At 45.2% G+C, this 11,504-nt stretch overlaps 2 protein-coding genes across 4 annotated transcripts; one reads left to right on the top strand and one right to left on the bottom strand.

Annotated features, from left to right (window-relative positions):
* Positions 1-151: 151 nt before the first annotated feature.
* Positions 152-2,527, top strand: dexi (Dexi homolog (mouse)). 2 transcript variants are annotated; one of them, XM_052049276.1, is made up of 2 exons: positions 152-1,069; positions 1,282-2,527. In XM_052049276.1, exon 1 carries the CDS (start codon positions 700-702, stop codon positions 967-969), a length of 270 nt encoding a protein of 89 aa, XP_051905236.1. In that variant the 5' UTR covers positions 152-699; the 3' UTR covers positions 970-1,069; positions 1,282-2,527. The 2 variants fall into 2 exon arrangements, with proteins under 2 accessions (XP_051905236.1, XP_051905235.1); XM_052049275.1 differs by having other exon boundaries at positions 152-1,084.
* A 415-nt stretch (positions 2,528-2,942) lies between these two features.
* Positions 2,943-11,473, bottom strand: ciita (class II, major histocompatibility complex, transactivator). 2 transcript variants are annotated; one of them, XM_052049230.1, is made up of 21 exons: positions 11,245-11,473; positions 10,513-10,575; positions 10,104-10,151; positions 9,959-10,015; positions 9,434-9,538; positions 9,298-9,339; positions 8,407-8,607; positions 8,099-8,155; positions 7,779-7,874; positions 7,168-7,230; positions 6,876-7,093; positions 5,546-6,744; positions 4,953-5,456; positions 4,708-4,887; positions 4,551-4,622; positions 3,951-4,031; positions 3,786-3,869; positions 3,533-3,616; positions 3,362-3,445; positions 3,188-3,271; positions 2,943-3,073 (listed from the first exon to the last, which is right to left on the bottom strand). In XM_052049230.1, the coding sequence occupies exons 2-21, from the start codon at positions 10,565-10,567 to the stop codon at positions 2,998-3,000; spliced, it is 3,390 nt and encodes a 1,129-aa protein (XP_051905190.1). In that variant the 5' UTR covers positions 10,568-10,575; positions 11,245-11,473; the 3' UTR covers positions 2,943-2,997. The 2 variants fall into 2 exon arrangements, with proteins under 2 accessions (XP_051905190.1, XP_051905191.1); XM_052049231.1 differs by lacking the exon at positions 11,245-11,473 and having other exon boundaries at positions 10,513-10,938.
* Positions 11,474-11,504: the final 31 nt, after the last annotated feature.

Genomic DNA, 11,504 nt, shown 5'->3' with positions numbered 1-11,504 from the left:
GACAGGAGACCAAATCAGAAAACGAAATTTAACTCATTTCTTTATTTGCTACATTTTCTGGCCTCGATCCAATAATCCGACTGACGAATCGTGGAGGAATTGAAAAATTAAAAAAAAGTTCATTCCTCGAAGTCGTCATTTCATGAAGACGTCGACTAGAGATGACGTTGATCAATGACGTGTATTATGCAGTCCGCAATGTTTTGATGCAGTTGGTAACTGTTGGTATAAAACGTGTGGGCGTTAAAACGGAGTCGTGTGTCTGTGGGTAGTGCTCGTTTTCGTGGTACGAATCTACATATAGAAATATTACATGTATTCTGTTTGGGTTTCTGTCTTTGCTGACGTTGCGCGAGACTGTTTTTAGCTACGCGTGGCCACTTGGCATGGCTTGAATTCCGCAAAGCCAGGCTCCCAATGTCAAGAATCTTACCAGTGATCTACTTGGATATTTTGTGATACTGCTAGTGCACTATTATTAGGCATGCACGCGAGACTCTTTTGTGCGCACCTTTTATTACCTTTTTCCTTCGTCAGTGTACAGCTATTATAGTGCACACATCACTTTTTCGAGTCGGGACTGGCGAAAAGTGCTTCCGAAGCTCACCGGACATGCAGACTTCTATCGATGTCAGCTTCTCACCTTGTTTATCCATGACACTCAAACACTGGATCGCCTAAACCGTGATTTTCTTCTCTATGATCCACACAATTTATGCCCAGTTGGATTCAGTAGAATCGCTTTTGGACGAGCACCCCTATATGTTTTATCTGGGCCTATTCTTTGTGAACGTCCTCATCCTCTACTACGCCTTTCTGATGGAGTACATCGTCCTGAATGTGGGGATAGTATTTATGCCTGAGGATATGGACCGGGCTCTGGTGGACCTCGGGGTTCTTTCTGACCCGGCATCCCTGCCCTACGACTCGGACACAGACTTGGATGTGTTTGAAGGGTATCTGGAGTGACATGGATTGGATTATGATGCTAGTGAAGATGATGGAGAGGTCAGGGACAAACGAAGCCTGTCTGCTAGACGTCTGTTCTTTTTGGATAGAGAGGAATAAGGTCAGCAGTTTACTGGTAATTACTTTTTATTCAATCAGATTGGACTTTAAATTTGCTGAGGTGTTTGCTATATTTTGGGACATGCATGAAAGTAAAAATAACATTTCAACATTTTTATGGGAGCAGATCATTTAAAATGAATGGTTAGATGTGACTACAATGTAATCTTTTTCCTCCTTTTTTTTAACCCTTTGTGATTGATGTGATTACAGGTCATCTCACCGTGAAGATCACCAAAGGCAACTTTTCCAACCATCATCTCTTGGGAAGACTCATTCTTTGACTTCACCGCCACATGGACGTCCACATCAGCATTTGTGTCCTTCTCTTGGCACATATTGACATAAGAAAAGGCTGTACTTTGTGCTGCATGCGAGACGACACTGCGACTGTGGTCGTACAATATCGATCCAGACATAAGAAGCTCGGTGCAAATCATATCCAATCAGATCAGTTGATTGCACCAAAAGATGCAACTCATCTGGACTTGAAAATGTTGGTAGTCTCCAAATTGTTCCCTTCTCATTTGCCAACTAAGCGTTGGCAAATGAGAATTCAATCAAATCATTGAATTTGATTGAAGGAGAATGTATTCTTGCATTGTAGGCACCCCATCCCGAATTTCAGATGTGTATTAGACACGATGTGCGTTCTGCTTCTCAATCAAACTGGTGCCTTGTGGGTAGCGCATCTCAAACATGATACAGGACAAGACGGTATTATTCGGCTGGGCAGCCGTTTTTGGGTTTGCTCTGACAAAAAGCTTTACATTTTCTCTTCAGTGTATATATCCAGCATAAATATTTGATACAACTGTGCTTCCCGTTGGCTTAAATCACTGTCAAAACTAAATACTAATAATGAATTGGTGGGAACCTTGAAAGGAATCTTAAAGCAGCTACTTCATATTGAACTCACAATTTTACCTTGTAAATATATTTGATTTTCCAAATGTAAGACACTTGAAACCGATTTGCAATGCTGGTTGAATGTTCCGTCATTTTATCTCTATCTTGGGATTTATCGCAATCTTTTTTTTTTTTGTTTCATTCTGTTCTGGATTGAGAATTTTCTTTTAAAAAAGTGTTACCTTGAAGCAATAATGATGTGTATTAAACAAATCGGTGGATAAATAATGAGTGAGCTCACTCTGTAGTGGTACATTCACCAGACTTCTTTGCAGGTAGGACGGGTTCAGTTTCCATCAGTGATGGTGCGAGTTTAAATGTTTATCTTTAAATATGCCATTTAATTAAGTGGCGAACAATCCGGCGTGTAGTCTGCTTTTTGCTCAATGCCACCGAATATAGACTCCTGCTCCCAGCTACCCTGATCAGGAGAAGCTCTTTTGAAAATGGATGGATGCATAATAAGTGATTTTGAAAACTCAAGTCAGGCGCAGTTTGTATGCGTGTGTGAACGGAATAAAACCACCTTATAAACAGACATTCAAAAGAATTTTTGCACCCTTTCATTCATGTTCATGTTTATTTTTGAGCAGATTAAAACGAAACGAATGTGTGCCCTGCGATTGGCTGGCAACCGGTTCAGGGTGTCCCCCGCCTACTCTCTAAAATGTCGGCTGAGATAGGCTCCAGCACGGCCCTATGATCCTTCTGAGAAGAAGCGAAGCCGAAACTGGATGGATGGATGGACTCTACTGCCAAGGGGAGGCAACCCTTGTCGAGCTTGTTTTGGGTGCAGCCAGTACTCCAACTCGACTGCGATTTCTTTGAAACCACGTGCTTTATGAGTGTCATGCACATAGTGTCCACAAGGGGGCACGTGCTGTATGCGTGTCATGCACAAAGTGTCCACAAGGGGGTGTTAGTGCACAAGACAACAATTGGCACTAAAGAGTAGTGTCCCCCCCCCCCCCCCCCACCGACCTTACAGAAATTAGTATGTGCATGGGGGCGGGGGCGCTATTAATGCCAAAGGATTCTGGTATCCTGATGCTGGAGTCTCTCAAATATGCCATACGGAATTGACTGGTTCCACATCCTGGAGTGGTAGAAAAGAAGCAGCGAAGTGACGAAAACTGGCATCCAATTAATTTTCATGTTAGGCTGCTGCATTGAAAGATGGGTGGGGGTGGGGAGGGGGATGTTTTCTCACCTTAAAGTCTTCATTTTCTTACATTTCTTGAGGCTGGCTCCCAAACATTGTGCTCCCACATCCGATAGCTTGTTATACTTCACGCTGTCAGGAAAACAAGTTGCATTGTAGGTGTCATTTGGTCACTTCACGAATACGAGTACATTTTTAAAGATGCAAGTCGCGGAGTCTTACTCGAGGTCAGTCAATGATGCCATGTGAGGGAGGACAGCGGCTAAAGTGGCGGCACCTTCATCACAAATCACATTGCTGTAGAGGCTGGAAAAAGAGGCATGTAAATCTTCAGTATGGCAAATCTACTCTCCCAACGTGCGTTTGTTTTTGTTTGAAGGTGTGATGACGTACATTAAGCAGTGCAATTTGGGTAGATTTTTGAATGCTGTTGCCATTTTTTTGACTCCATCATCTCCGATGTAATTCTGTGACAGACTGAAAAACACAAAGCAGATGTAGGCACTTGGGACACAACAGATTATTGTCACGATAGCATTGAAACAATTTCTTTCAGACATGTATCCTTCCCCAAAATGTTTTCACGTCTTTGTTTAAAACGGGATTGAAAGCGTAAAGGAGCACCTAAGTGGTCAGTCATACTCACTTGAGTATCTGCAGAAAACAGAGGGAGGCAAAATGATTAGCCAACTGCTCGGCACCATTGTCACCAATCTTGTTGTCCTCCAAACTGACGGCGAGAAAGATCAACTTGGTCAGACATGCGGAGTGACCAAAATTAAAAAAAAAACAGTAGAAAGTTTTATATTACTCGAGGTGCTGGAGGTCATGTAAATTTGGGAGAAACTCCCAAAGTTTGGGGATAGCCTGAGGCCCACGCTCTGGGCCAATCCTAGGAGCAGATAGCCAGAAGTGACACCATCAGGTTAAGTTAGCTAGCGTGAGTCCATAATTCATTGATTCGATATTCGGTAGCCACACCCGGAGTTAAATTACATTACGAACAAAAGACAGCAAGCGAAGCGTTTGTTCCTGAGCATTTTCGCCCCGAGAGAAAAGAGTTACAAATGCCGGGGCATAAATCCCCAAAGCTGCCACCAACGTAGTGTGGCCGTTTAGAAACCCTCTTGGATGAAAAAACCAATCATGGACCCTTTGAAGCAAAAATGCTGGCGCCCGGTTTTACGATTTGGTCATTGAAGCCGCCCACCAAATGACGTAAAATGACGGATATGAAGATTCAGTATAAGCACCGCCTCGGATGATTTCATTGGTCAACTGTGACACATTTTGTTGGTCAGCTGTGACAAGATCATATCACAATTAAAGCGTGGGGCGGGGGGGGGGGGGGGGGGGGGAATCCTGGTTTATAATCCGGAAATTACAATCGTACTATCGCAGAGGTACTCACTCTAACTCCAGTTTGCGTAGCTCCTTGACTGCCGGAACGCCCTTCTCCAGGATGGCGTCAAGTTCGCCGCGACTTCAGATGAAGACCCGTTTTAATGCCGTGCGTGCGTGACGGCGTATACGGCGTCAACCGATGCACGTGTGTGTGTGTCAGTTACCGGTCTGACAGCCTCCCGCGCGTGTGGATGTTCACAAGCTTGGCCAGGTGTTCCATTTGGCGCACTTGCATGACTTTCATCGGGTGGATCTTGAACTTGGTCACAAAATGCTGAAGGGGCTTCTTGTCACAGCTCTGCTCTAACTGCTCCCACAGGGCGATGACATCGGCGATGCAGGCCCTAGACAAAAAGCAACTTGGACTATTTGTCGAGGAATAAGAAGGGACGGTCAGGCCAAGCCATACCTGTACGTACTGCAGCTGCCAAGACCCACCAGGGATCCAAGTCCTGCAATTGGTATCCCGGTGTTCTCGAGATCCAAAGAAAATGTTCTCCCTGCGTTTTCAGCCCTTTCGAGAATCTTCTGCACCACGTACGCGTCGAGCGGTCCGAGTGGCACTCCGCGAAACGTGAGGACCTCCGGTAGGTTCTCTGCCAGATGAGTGACCAGCGGTGCCTCGCCACCGTTGTCATGCGAGAAACTTGCTTCGTAAGCATAGTGGCACACTTCCAGGACCTGATCGGGGCCCAGGTCGGCAAGGGAAAGACCCTTAAAACGTTGAGTGAATAAGGCACGCTTGCCGGAGTTTAAGTCGAGATGAAGCTTGCGTAACTCGGTCGGTTTAAGGAACAGGATGCCAAAAGCAAAACGCCGAGTGAGCTCTTGCACTTCTCCTTGGGGACGTCGGCGTCCCTTGAGGCCAGGCTGGCAAAGGAGGTTCTGGAGGAAGTACTGGGACCAAACATTTCTGGGGAAAGAGGGAAAAGTGAGGTCAGCATGAGTCACGACAGACCTTCGGATTCAAAACAGGACGCGAGTTGATGAAAAATGAGTCACCTTGCCATGGACAAGTGGAGTCCTGCCAGGTAACTCTGAAGAAATGGATCCACCCACGTCAAGATGTCGTTACCGCTGACATTTTCTTCCGTGTCGGTACGTCGCTGCCTCTGTTCTGCATTTTCACTTTCAAAGAGCCCGTCTGCTTCTTCTTCCTGTCCTGCAGTCGCGCGGTAAGAACGGAAGAATCCCTTCCCGAGTCCGAATGCCTCGAGTTTTGAGCATAGACTTGCTCCTTGGGGGAGGACGGACACGTTGGCTTTTACTCCTTCCCAGGCCAGAGCGCTCAAACGGGACAGCGTTTCTTTTTCGCAAATGTCCCCACGGGCAGTTTTAATCTCATCGGTTTTGATTGGATCCTTCCCCTTTGACCGCCTTGTTCTTTTGTTGACCTGATCTCGCCTCGAGCCGTGCGCTTCAGCCCGAGGGCAACGGCCCCGGTTGTCATTTTTCATTTTAATACAAAGCACTCGATGGCAGAGCTCAGTTAAAGTCCTCGGAAGGCCCTCCGAGCCTTCGGTATGTTCCAAAACCAAGCACACCAGTCGACAGATTCCAGGATTCCAACAAAAGTGACGTAGAACGCTGGACTTTTCAAAGCGTTTCAAAGCAGAGTTCCTGAGATCAGGATGGGCAAAGTACCTGGAAAAATATTCTTCGATATTTGGAAGGGTAAATCCACGAGCCTCCAAAAGGCAGTCCATTCGCTGCGCGAGTTGGCAGGCGGTGCCTTTGGGTCGGGCAGAAATCAGAAGAAAGCATCCTGGAAGTAGCACCCTTTGGAGGATGGCGGAGTACAGCTGTCTAAGTGTACAGGACGTTGCGTTCGTGTCTCTCTCGAACAAGGTCGTCAAGTTTTTTTCTTGAAACAGAATGTCATAATCCCGAGAATCAAATCCATCAAAAATAATCAGCGCACGTTTAGGATATGCGAGGACTTGAGCGTACACTTCCTCCGTGTTTATAACGGAAGTGGCGACGGTAGCTCGGTCCAGCAGTAAAGTCCGAAGACCGCAGCGCGACTTCCTTGAAGAGATGAGATCTTTGCCGTCCAACAAGAAGACAAAATCAAACTGGGGGAGGCCGTCTCTGCTCCAGTCATGGCACAGCTTCCTGATGAGGGTGGTTTTTCCCATGCCTGCTTTACCGAGCAGTAGGATATGTCGTTTTGGTTCCTCTCCGGCGGACTTCTCAAATATCTATCCAAAAGAATGCAAACACGAATGTTACATTTGCACATCGTGTCCAGCAATGTTAGACTGAATGAAGACGCAGTCTTCATAATCATAAAGTCTGAAGTTGAAATATGCAATATGAGGTGAAGATATACCTGGTTCAATTTAATCCGTCTTTTTTGTCGATCCATATCTCCCATGGCGAACAGGTCTTTGTTCGGACACTTGTTTTTTTTCTTCCCCGAGCAAAACGTCTCTCTCTGGATAACTTGCACATCCACGTAATGACTGCTCAAATTCAACCTTGGCTCCATCTCCTCGCAGATTTGACGCATTTGGGCTTTGGCGATTTGGATGTAGTTCTTGACACTTTCTGAGGGTGAAATGTAACGGCTTCATCACACTGGTTCAACGCTGGCTTCCAGTTAAACTTTTGACGAAACTTACCGGGTAAATCGAACGTGGTGGGAGACCGCTGAACGGTGTTTGACGCATTACGCCGAGTCATCTCTGAAATGGAGGCGCCGTCGGAGTCAATGACACACATTGATCTCATTCTTTTCACTTAAAGTATGCTACAGGTAGCATGTGACACCTCAAGGAGTCGCTGTCGTTTGGACCATAGGATTGCTCCGGTTTTATTACGTCTGCCGGGCATGATTTCCATTTAGCAATTTTTTCCCCCCTCACAATGCCATACGGACCACGCATCTCTCTTGCGCTGAATATAAAGGGAACGAGTGGACCCGCTTCCATTGGCAGGAAGCAAGTTGGACGTGTTCACGCCCACTATGGCGCAAACGCCCGTTTCTAACACGTTTGGGAAAATACCAAAAGAAAACTACCCCCATGCGCACCGCACCATCAGGCCACGCCTTTGCGCTAGACTTGCGCAGGGCACATAAATAGGGCTCACCGAATAAACCCTAGTGACTTAGACATAACCTGCTCCAAAAGCTTGTCCTTCTTGTCATTATCACTCTGTTTTAGCATCACCAATACCCTTGTAAAAATGCAGCGGGGGGGGGGGGGGGATTCTGAGGATCAACTGTACTGACCGTAATCACAAGGTGGACAGATGACTTTGCTAGTGGTGTCCGACAATGTTCCGGATGGGGGTGAGCTCATTTGGGCCGGTACTACTGCACTGTCCTCTACAGAAAGGAAAGGGAGAGCTTAGGCACACTATCTCCATACACATATACACAGTACCGGGCTTAGTCACAATGTTAAAGCTGACGGTTCGATCCAAGTATCAAAACTCTAGAACACAAAAACGTCAGCGTTACAATGCGGTCTCGTGAGAGAATTTGGTAATATGTTGTGTACGGCATAAAATCAACATTTATTTCACATTCAAAACTATTGCGTCACCCACCTGGGGAAAAGAGAGGCACCTGGAGTTTGGATACTGAAGGCGAAGGAGGTACATGGACTGCAGCAACGGGACAAGAGCAAAGAAACAGAACAAATGTTTTAGGAATCGCGTGTGGGCCAAGAACTACCTCCATATGGTACAATCCAACTATTACTACATAGCTTGTTATGTCTATGCATCACAAGCTATGTGTGACGCATAGACATCACGCTAAACTAATATGCGTTATTAGTACGGTAATATGCTTTATTAGTTTAGCGTGCGCTCGAGATTGCATACGAGCTCAGTCGCAATATATGCTCACTCACCCAATATGCATGTTGGTGCAGCAGCGATGGGCATCGAGAGGCGGCCAACTGGAGGACGAGTCGTTTGCATCTTCAACTGATAAGATGTAGCGGCCGGGAAGGTGACAAATCGGATGGAGGTTTGGAGATGAAGGATGCTTTGTGGTGTTGTGGGGAGACACGAAAGATCTCCCTGACTCGGCATTGAGCCTGTGTCACTACCTGGGGGGTAAAAAAGGCCAAGGAACAAAGGGAAACGAATGCCAACCATCCATTGAACAAGGAAAAAGGCTGTTTCTCCATTCAACTCAACTCAACTGTATTTATAGAGCACTTTCAGACAGCCATCGACGCATACAAAGTGCCGTACATGGAGCATATATAACATATATAACAGTAAAGCAACAAATCCGTAACGAAGACGGTAGAAAGCACCGAACAGCAAAACCAAGAACAAATCTGAGTCATGCCGAGTCAAATGCCAAAGAATACAAGTGAGGTTTGAGGCGGGTTTTAAAGACGGGCAGCGAGGAGGAGGCTTCAAGACTAATTCCGGGATTTCCAATCAGGGTGCTGTGACACACTCGTGAATTGTGAGAGTTTTTGGGGCCGCTATGGGAAAATGATCCAATCCACCGATAATTGTGATTTATTCATTGGAAAATGTATATTCCTACATACTGTAATCTATAATTTAATGTCTTGCATGAGATGGCAGAGGATACAATAAACCTGAATCTCCACCTTGTAGTCATTCACGCAACAACAGGTGTCAAATCATTTGCCCGGGCACTTGCGGGCACACTCGCTGTGGCTTTCTCGTAGCGGGCACACCCCCAAAAGAAAATGTTGCCGCCGTCAGCTAAAATGAAATGGCACACACTTTGAGAAGGGAAAGTCATGAAATCTCACCTTCAGCTTTTTGTTTTTTGGTGCTCTGTTTTGATAATGTGGCTGCAGAGGCAAGAAAACCCACCTTTAGCCCTTTTTACGTGATTTAGCAATTATTATTATTTTTTTTTAAATCTGTGAGTGAATGAGTGCTCACCTCTGGGTCTTTTTTGAAGAAAGTCATTTTTTCCTTTCGGTTTAATCTGGTCTACCTGCTGGTTTCCGTGTTGGCCGGGCAGCTCTTTTGTCAAGGGAGCGTCATCTGCAAGTCACACAGAGGGGTGTAAACGTGTGTAACCGTCCCATCTTTTAACTAACAACATTAGGACAAGATACGTGTTGAATTAATAGCCGTCTGACGATTAAAATGGAGAATAATGACGCCTGCAAATGCATCATTTTAGACAGCGTTCTTTTATTTCATCTGACTTGGCTGCAAGCGGACGAAATTTTGAAGAGCACTGCAAAACATAACCGCACAACAACATGATGCTTCAATGCTCATCAGAAAGTTCCTCTTTCATTTCACTCCGCCCTTATGAAAAGCATACCAGATCATATTTTTGTCTTTAATAACTACCTCAACGTGCAATAACATTTGATTTAGGGTAGATGGCCTTTTTTCCCCCTCCTTTTCACATAAGTCCATTTTCAGGCAAAAGCATATAAAAGAGATCCTTACCCAAGTCATCGCCATCAAAAATCAACATGGGATCATCAGCGAAGAGGCCATCGGCGTCTGGATGAAAAAGCAGCAGAAAGTAACTGTGACCATCGAACACGTTTTCACATTTGATGAAACGCATTCATTTCTGGTCGTGTCCTACCAAGCATATTCACCAGGTAACTGTCATTCATGAATTCTGATAAATCATCTGAAACACAAAATCAGCACATCATGATGCGTCATGAGTTGTTTTGACCTGCCTATGAGCAGTACCACAATACACATCACTCACATTCTGCAGTACATAACATGATGCACAAGAAAACAGCGGTTGTCAAAAAAATCTACCATTTAAAATACAATAACTCAGTTTTGTTTTGAAAATATCAGCGCAGTATCGATGTTTTAAGATACTAGTGATATTTCTAGGCATTTATTAATATCATCACTATCATGTATTATATTATAATATTTTACACTCGCCAAAAGGGTCCGAGGCAGAGGCTTCCCTGACCTTCATCACCCATACAATGTTCGGGAATGTGTCCTGTAGTAGTAAAAACACTAACCTGGTAAAGCTCCATAGTCAGGACACAAATCTTGGTCGTAATCTGTTGCTTGCATCGTGCAACCTGTCACACACCCACACACAAAAAAAAACAATAAAATATTCTGGTGCAAATGTGCAATGCCGAAAACCAATGACGTTCCAATTCGTGATGAAAATAATTAACCACTTGTTATAGCGAACCAGGAAACTAGAATGGTATTTCCCACCGTTGATGTGGGATTTCGAATTCCTCCTCCAAAAGTGGGGTTATAAAATTACAGAAATAGCACACGATACACTTTAAAACTTTGCTAACATTATTTTATTATCTAGTACTGGCAGGTTGTGGTGTCACTTATTTGGGCGACAAGGCGGACTTCAGAGGGCTTGACCGTAGATCGCTTGTTTGTCGCGGCCGCTGCACTTTTTGGATGGCAAAGGAGCCGACCACCGTTCAATTTAATTGGCCGCCAGGATTAATCCTGGCGCACATATTTATCAATATTATTTATGGTGACAGCATGTATTCTGAAGGTTACCCCGCCCCCCTGAGCCACTTTGGAGTGTGACCTTTGTATTGCTATTAGCTACTTTTTACGGTATTGAATAGATACAATGGACGACGCAAAGCCGTTCGTGCACCAGGCCATCTTTTCCCGCCGCTAAATTTCATTAAAAAATAAAAAATAACGTTCAAATCCTGTCAAGTCTCCAACTGCTCCATCGGAACCAGCATCACAATGAAACTGACCTGGTCTGTTCGTCGCGCTGTGTATCGCGTGGGTTTTTGTTTTCCCTCCCCGGGCTGACTGGACACGCTATTTAAATCTGGTCCGAGGCTTGATGTCCTCAAGTGGCTGCTGGCCCCTCCATGTGGTGCAATAACACTTTCACTTTCTGTATGAAGCTAAACGAGGGAATAAAAAAAGTGGAATTGGGGTACGACAAGGAGGAGGAGCTCATGGGCGGGATAAGACGGACTAAAGTGAAACTGAACGTGTCAGGCACACC

This window comes from Hippocampus zosterae, chromosome 17, assembly GCF_025434085.1.
Source record: "Hippocampus zosterae strain Florida chromosome 17, ASM2543408v3, whole genome shotgun sequence".
NCBI lineage: Eukaryota > Metazoa > Chordata > Actinopteri > Syngnathiformes > Syngnathidae > Hippocampus > Hippocampus zosterae.
This window is presented reverse-complemented; position numbering and strand designations above follow the sequence as displayed.

Coding starts and splice junctions, on each gene's coding strand:
- dexi (XM_052049276.1), top strand. CDS start 700: ATGATCCACACAATTTATGCCCAGTTGGATTCAGTAGAATCGCTTTTG.
- ciita (XM_052049230.1), bottom strand. CDS start 10,567: ATGCAAGCAACAGATTACGACCAAGATTTGTGTCCTGACTATGGAGCT. Junction 4,623..4,707: donor CGCGGGAGGCTGTCAGACCG/GTAACTGACACA, acceptor CTTCATCTGAAG/TCGCGGCGAACTTGACGCCA. Junction 3,272..3,361: donor GCATCATTGACTGACCTCGA/GTAAGACTCCGC, acceptor TTTTCCTGACAG/CGTGAAGTATAACAAGCTAT.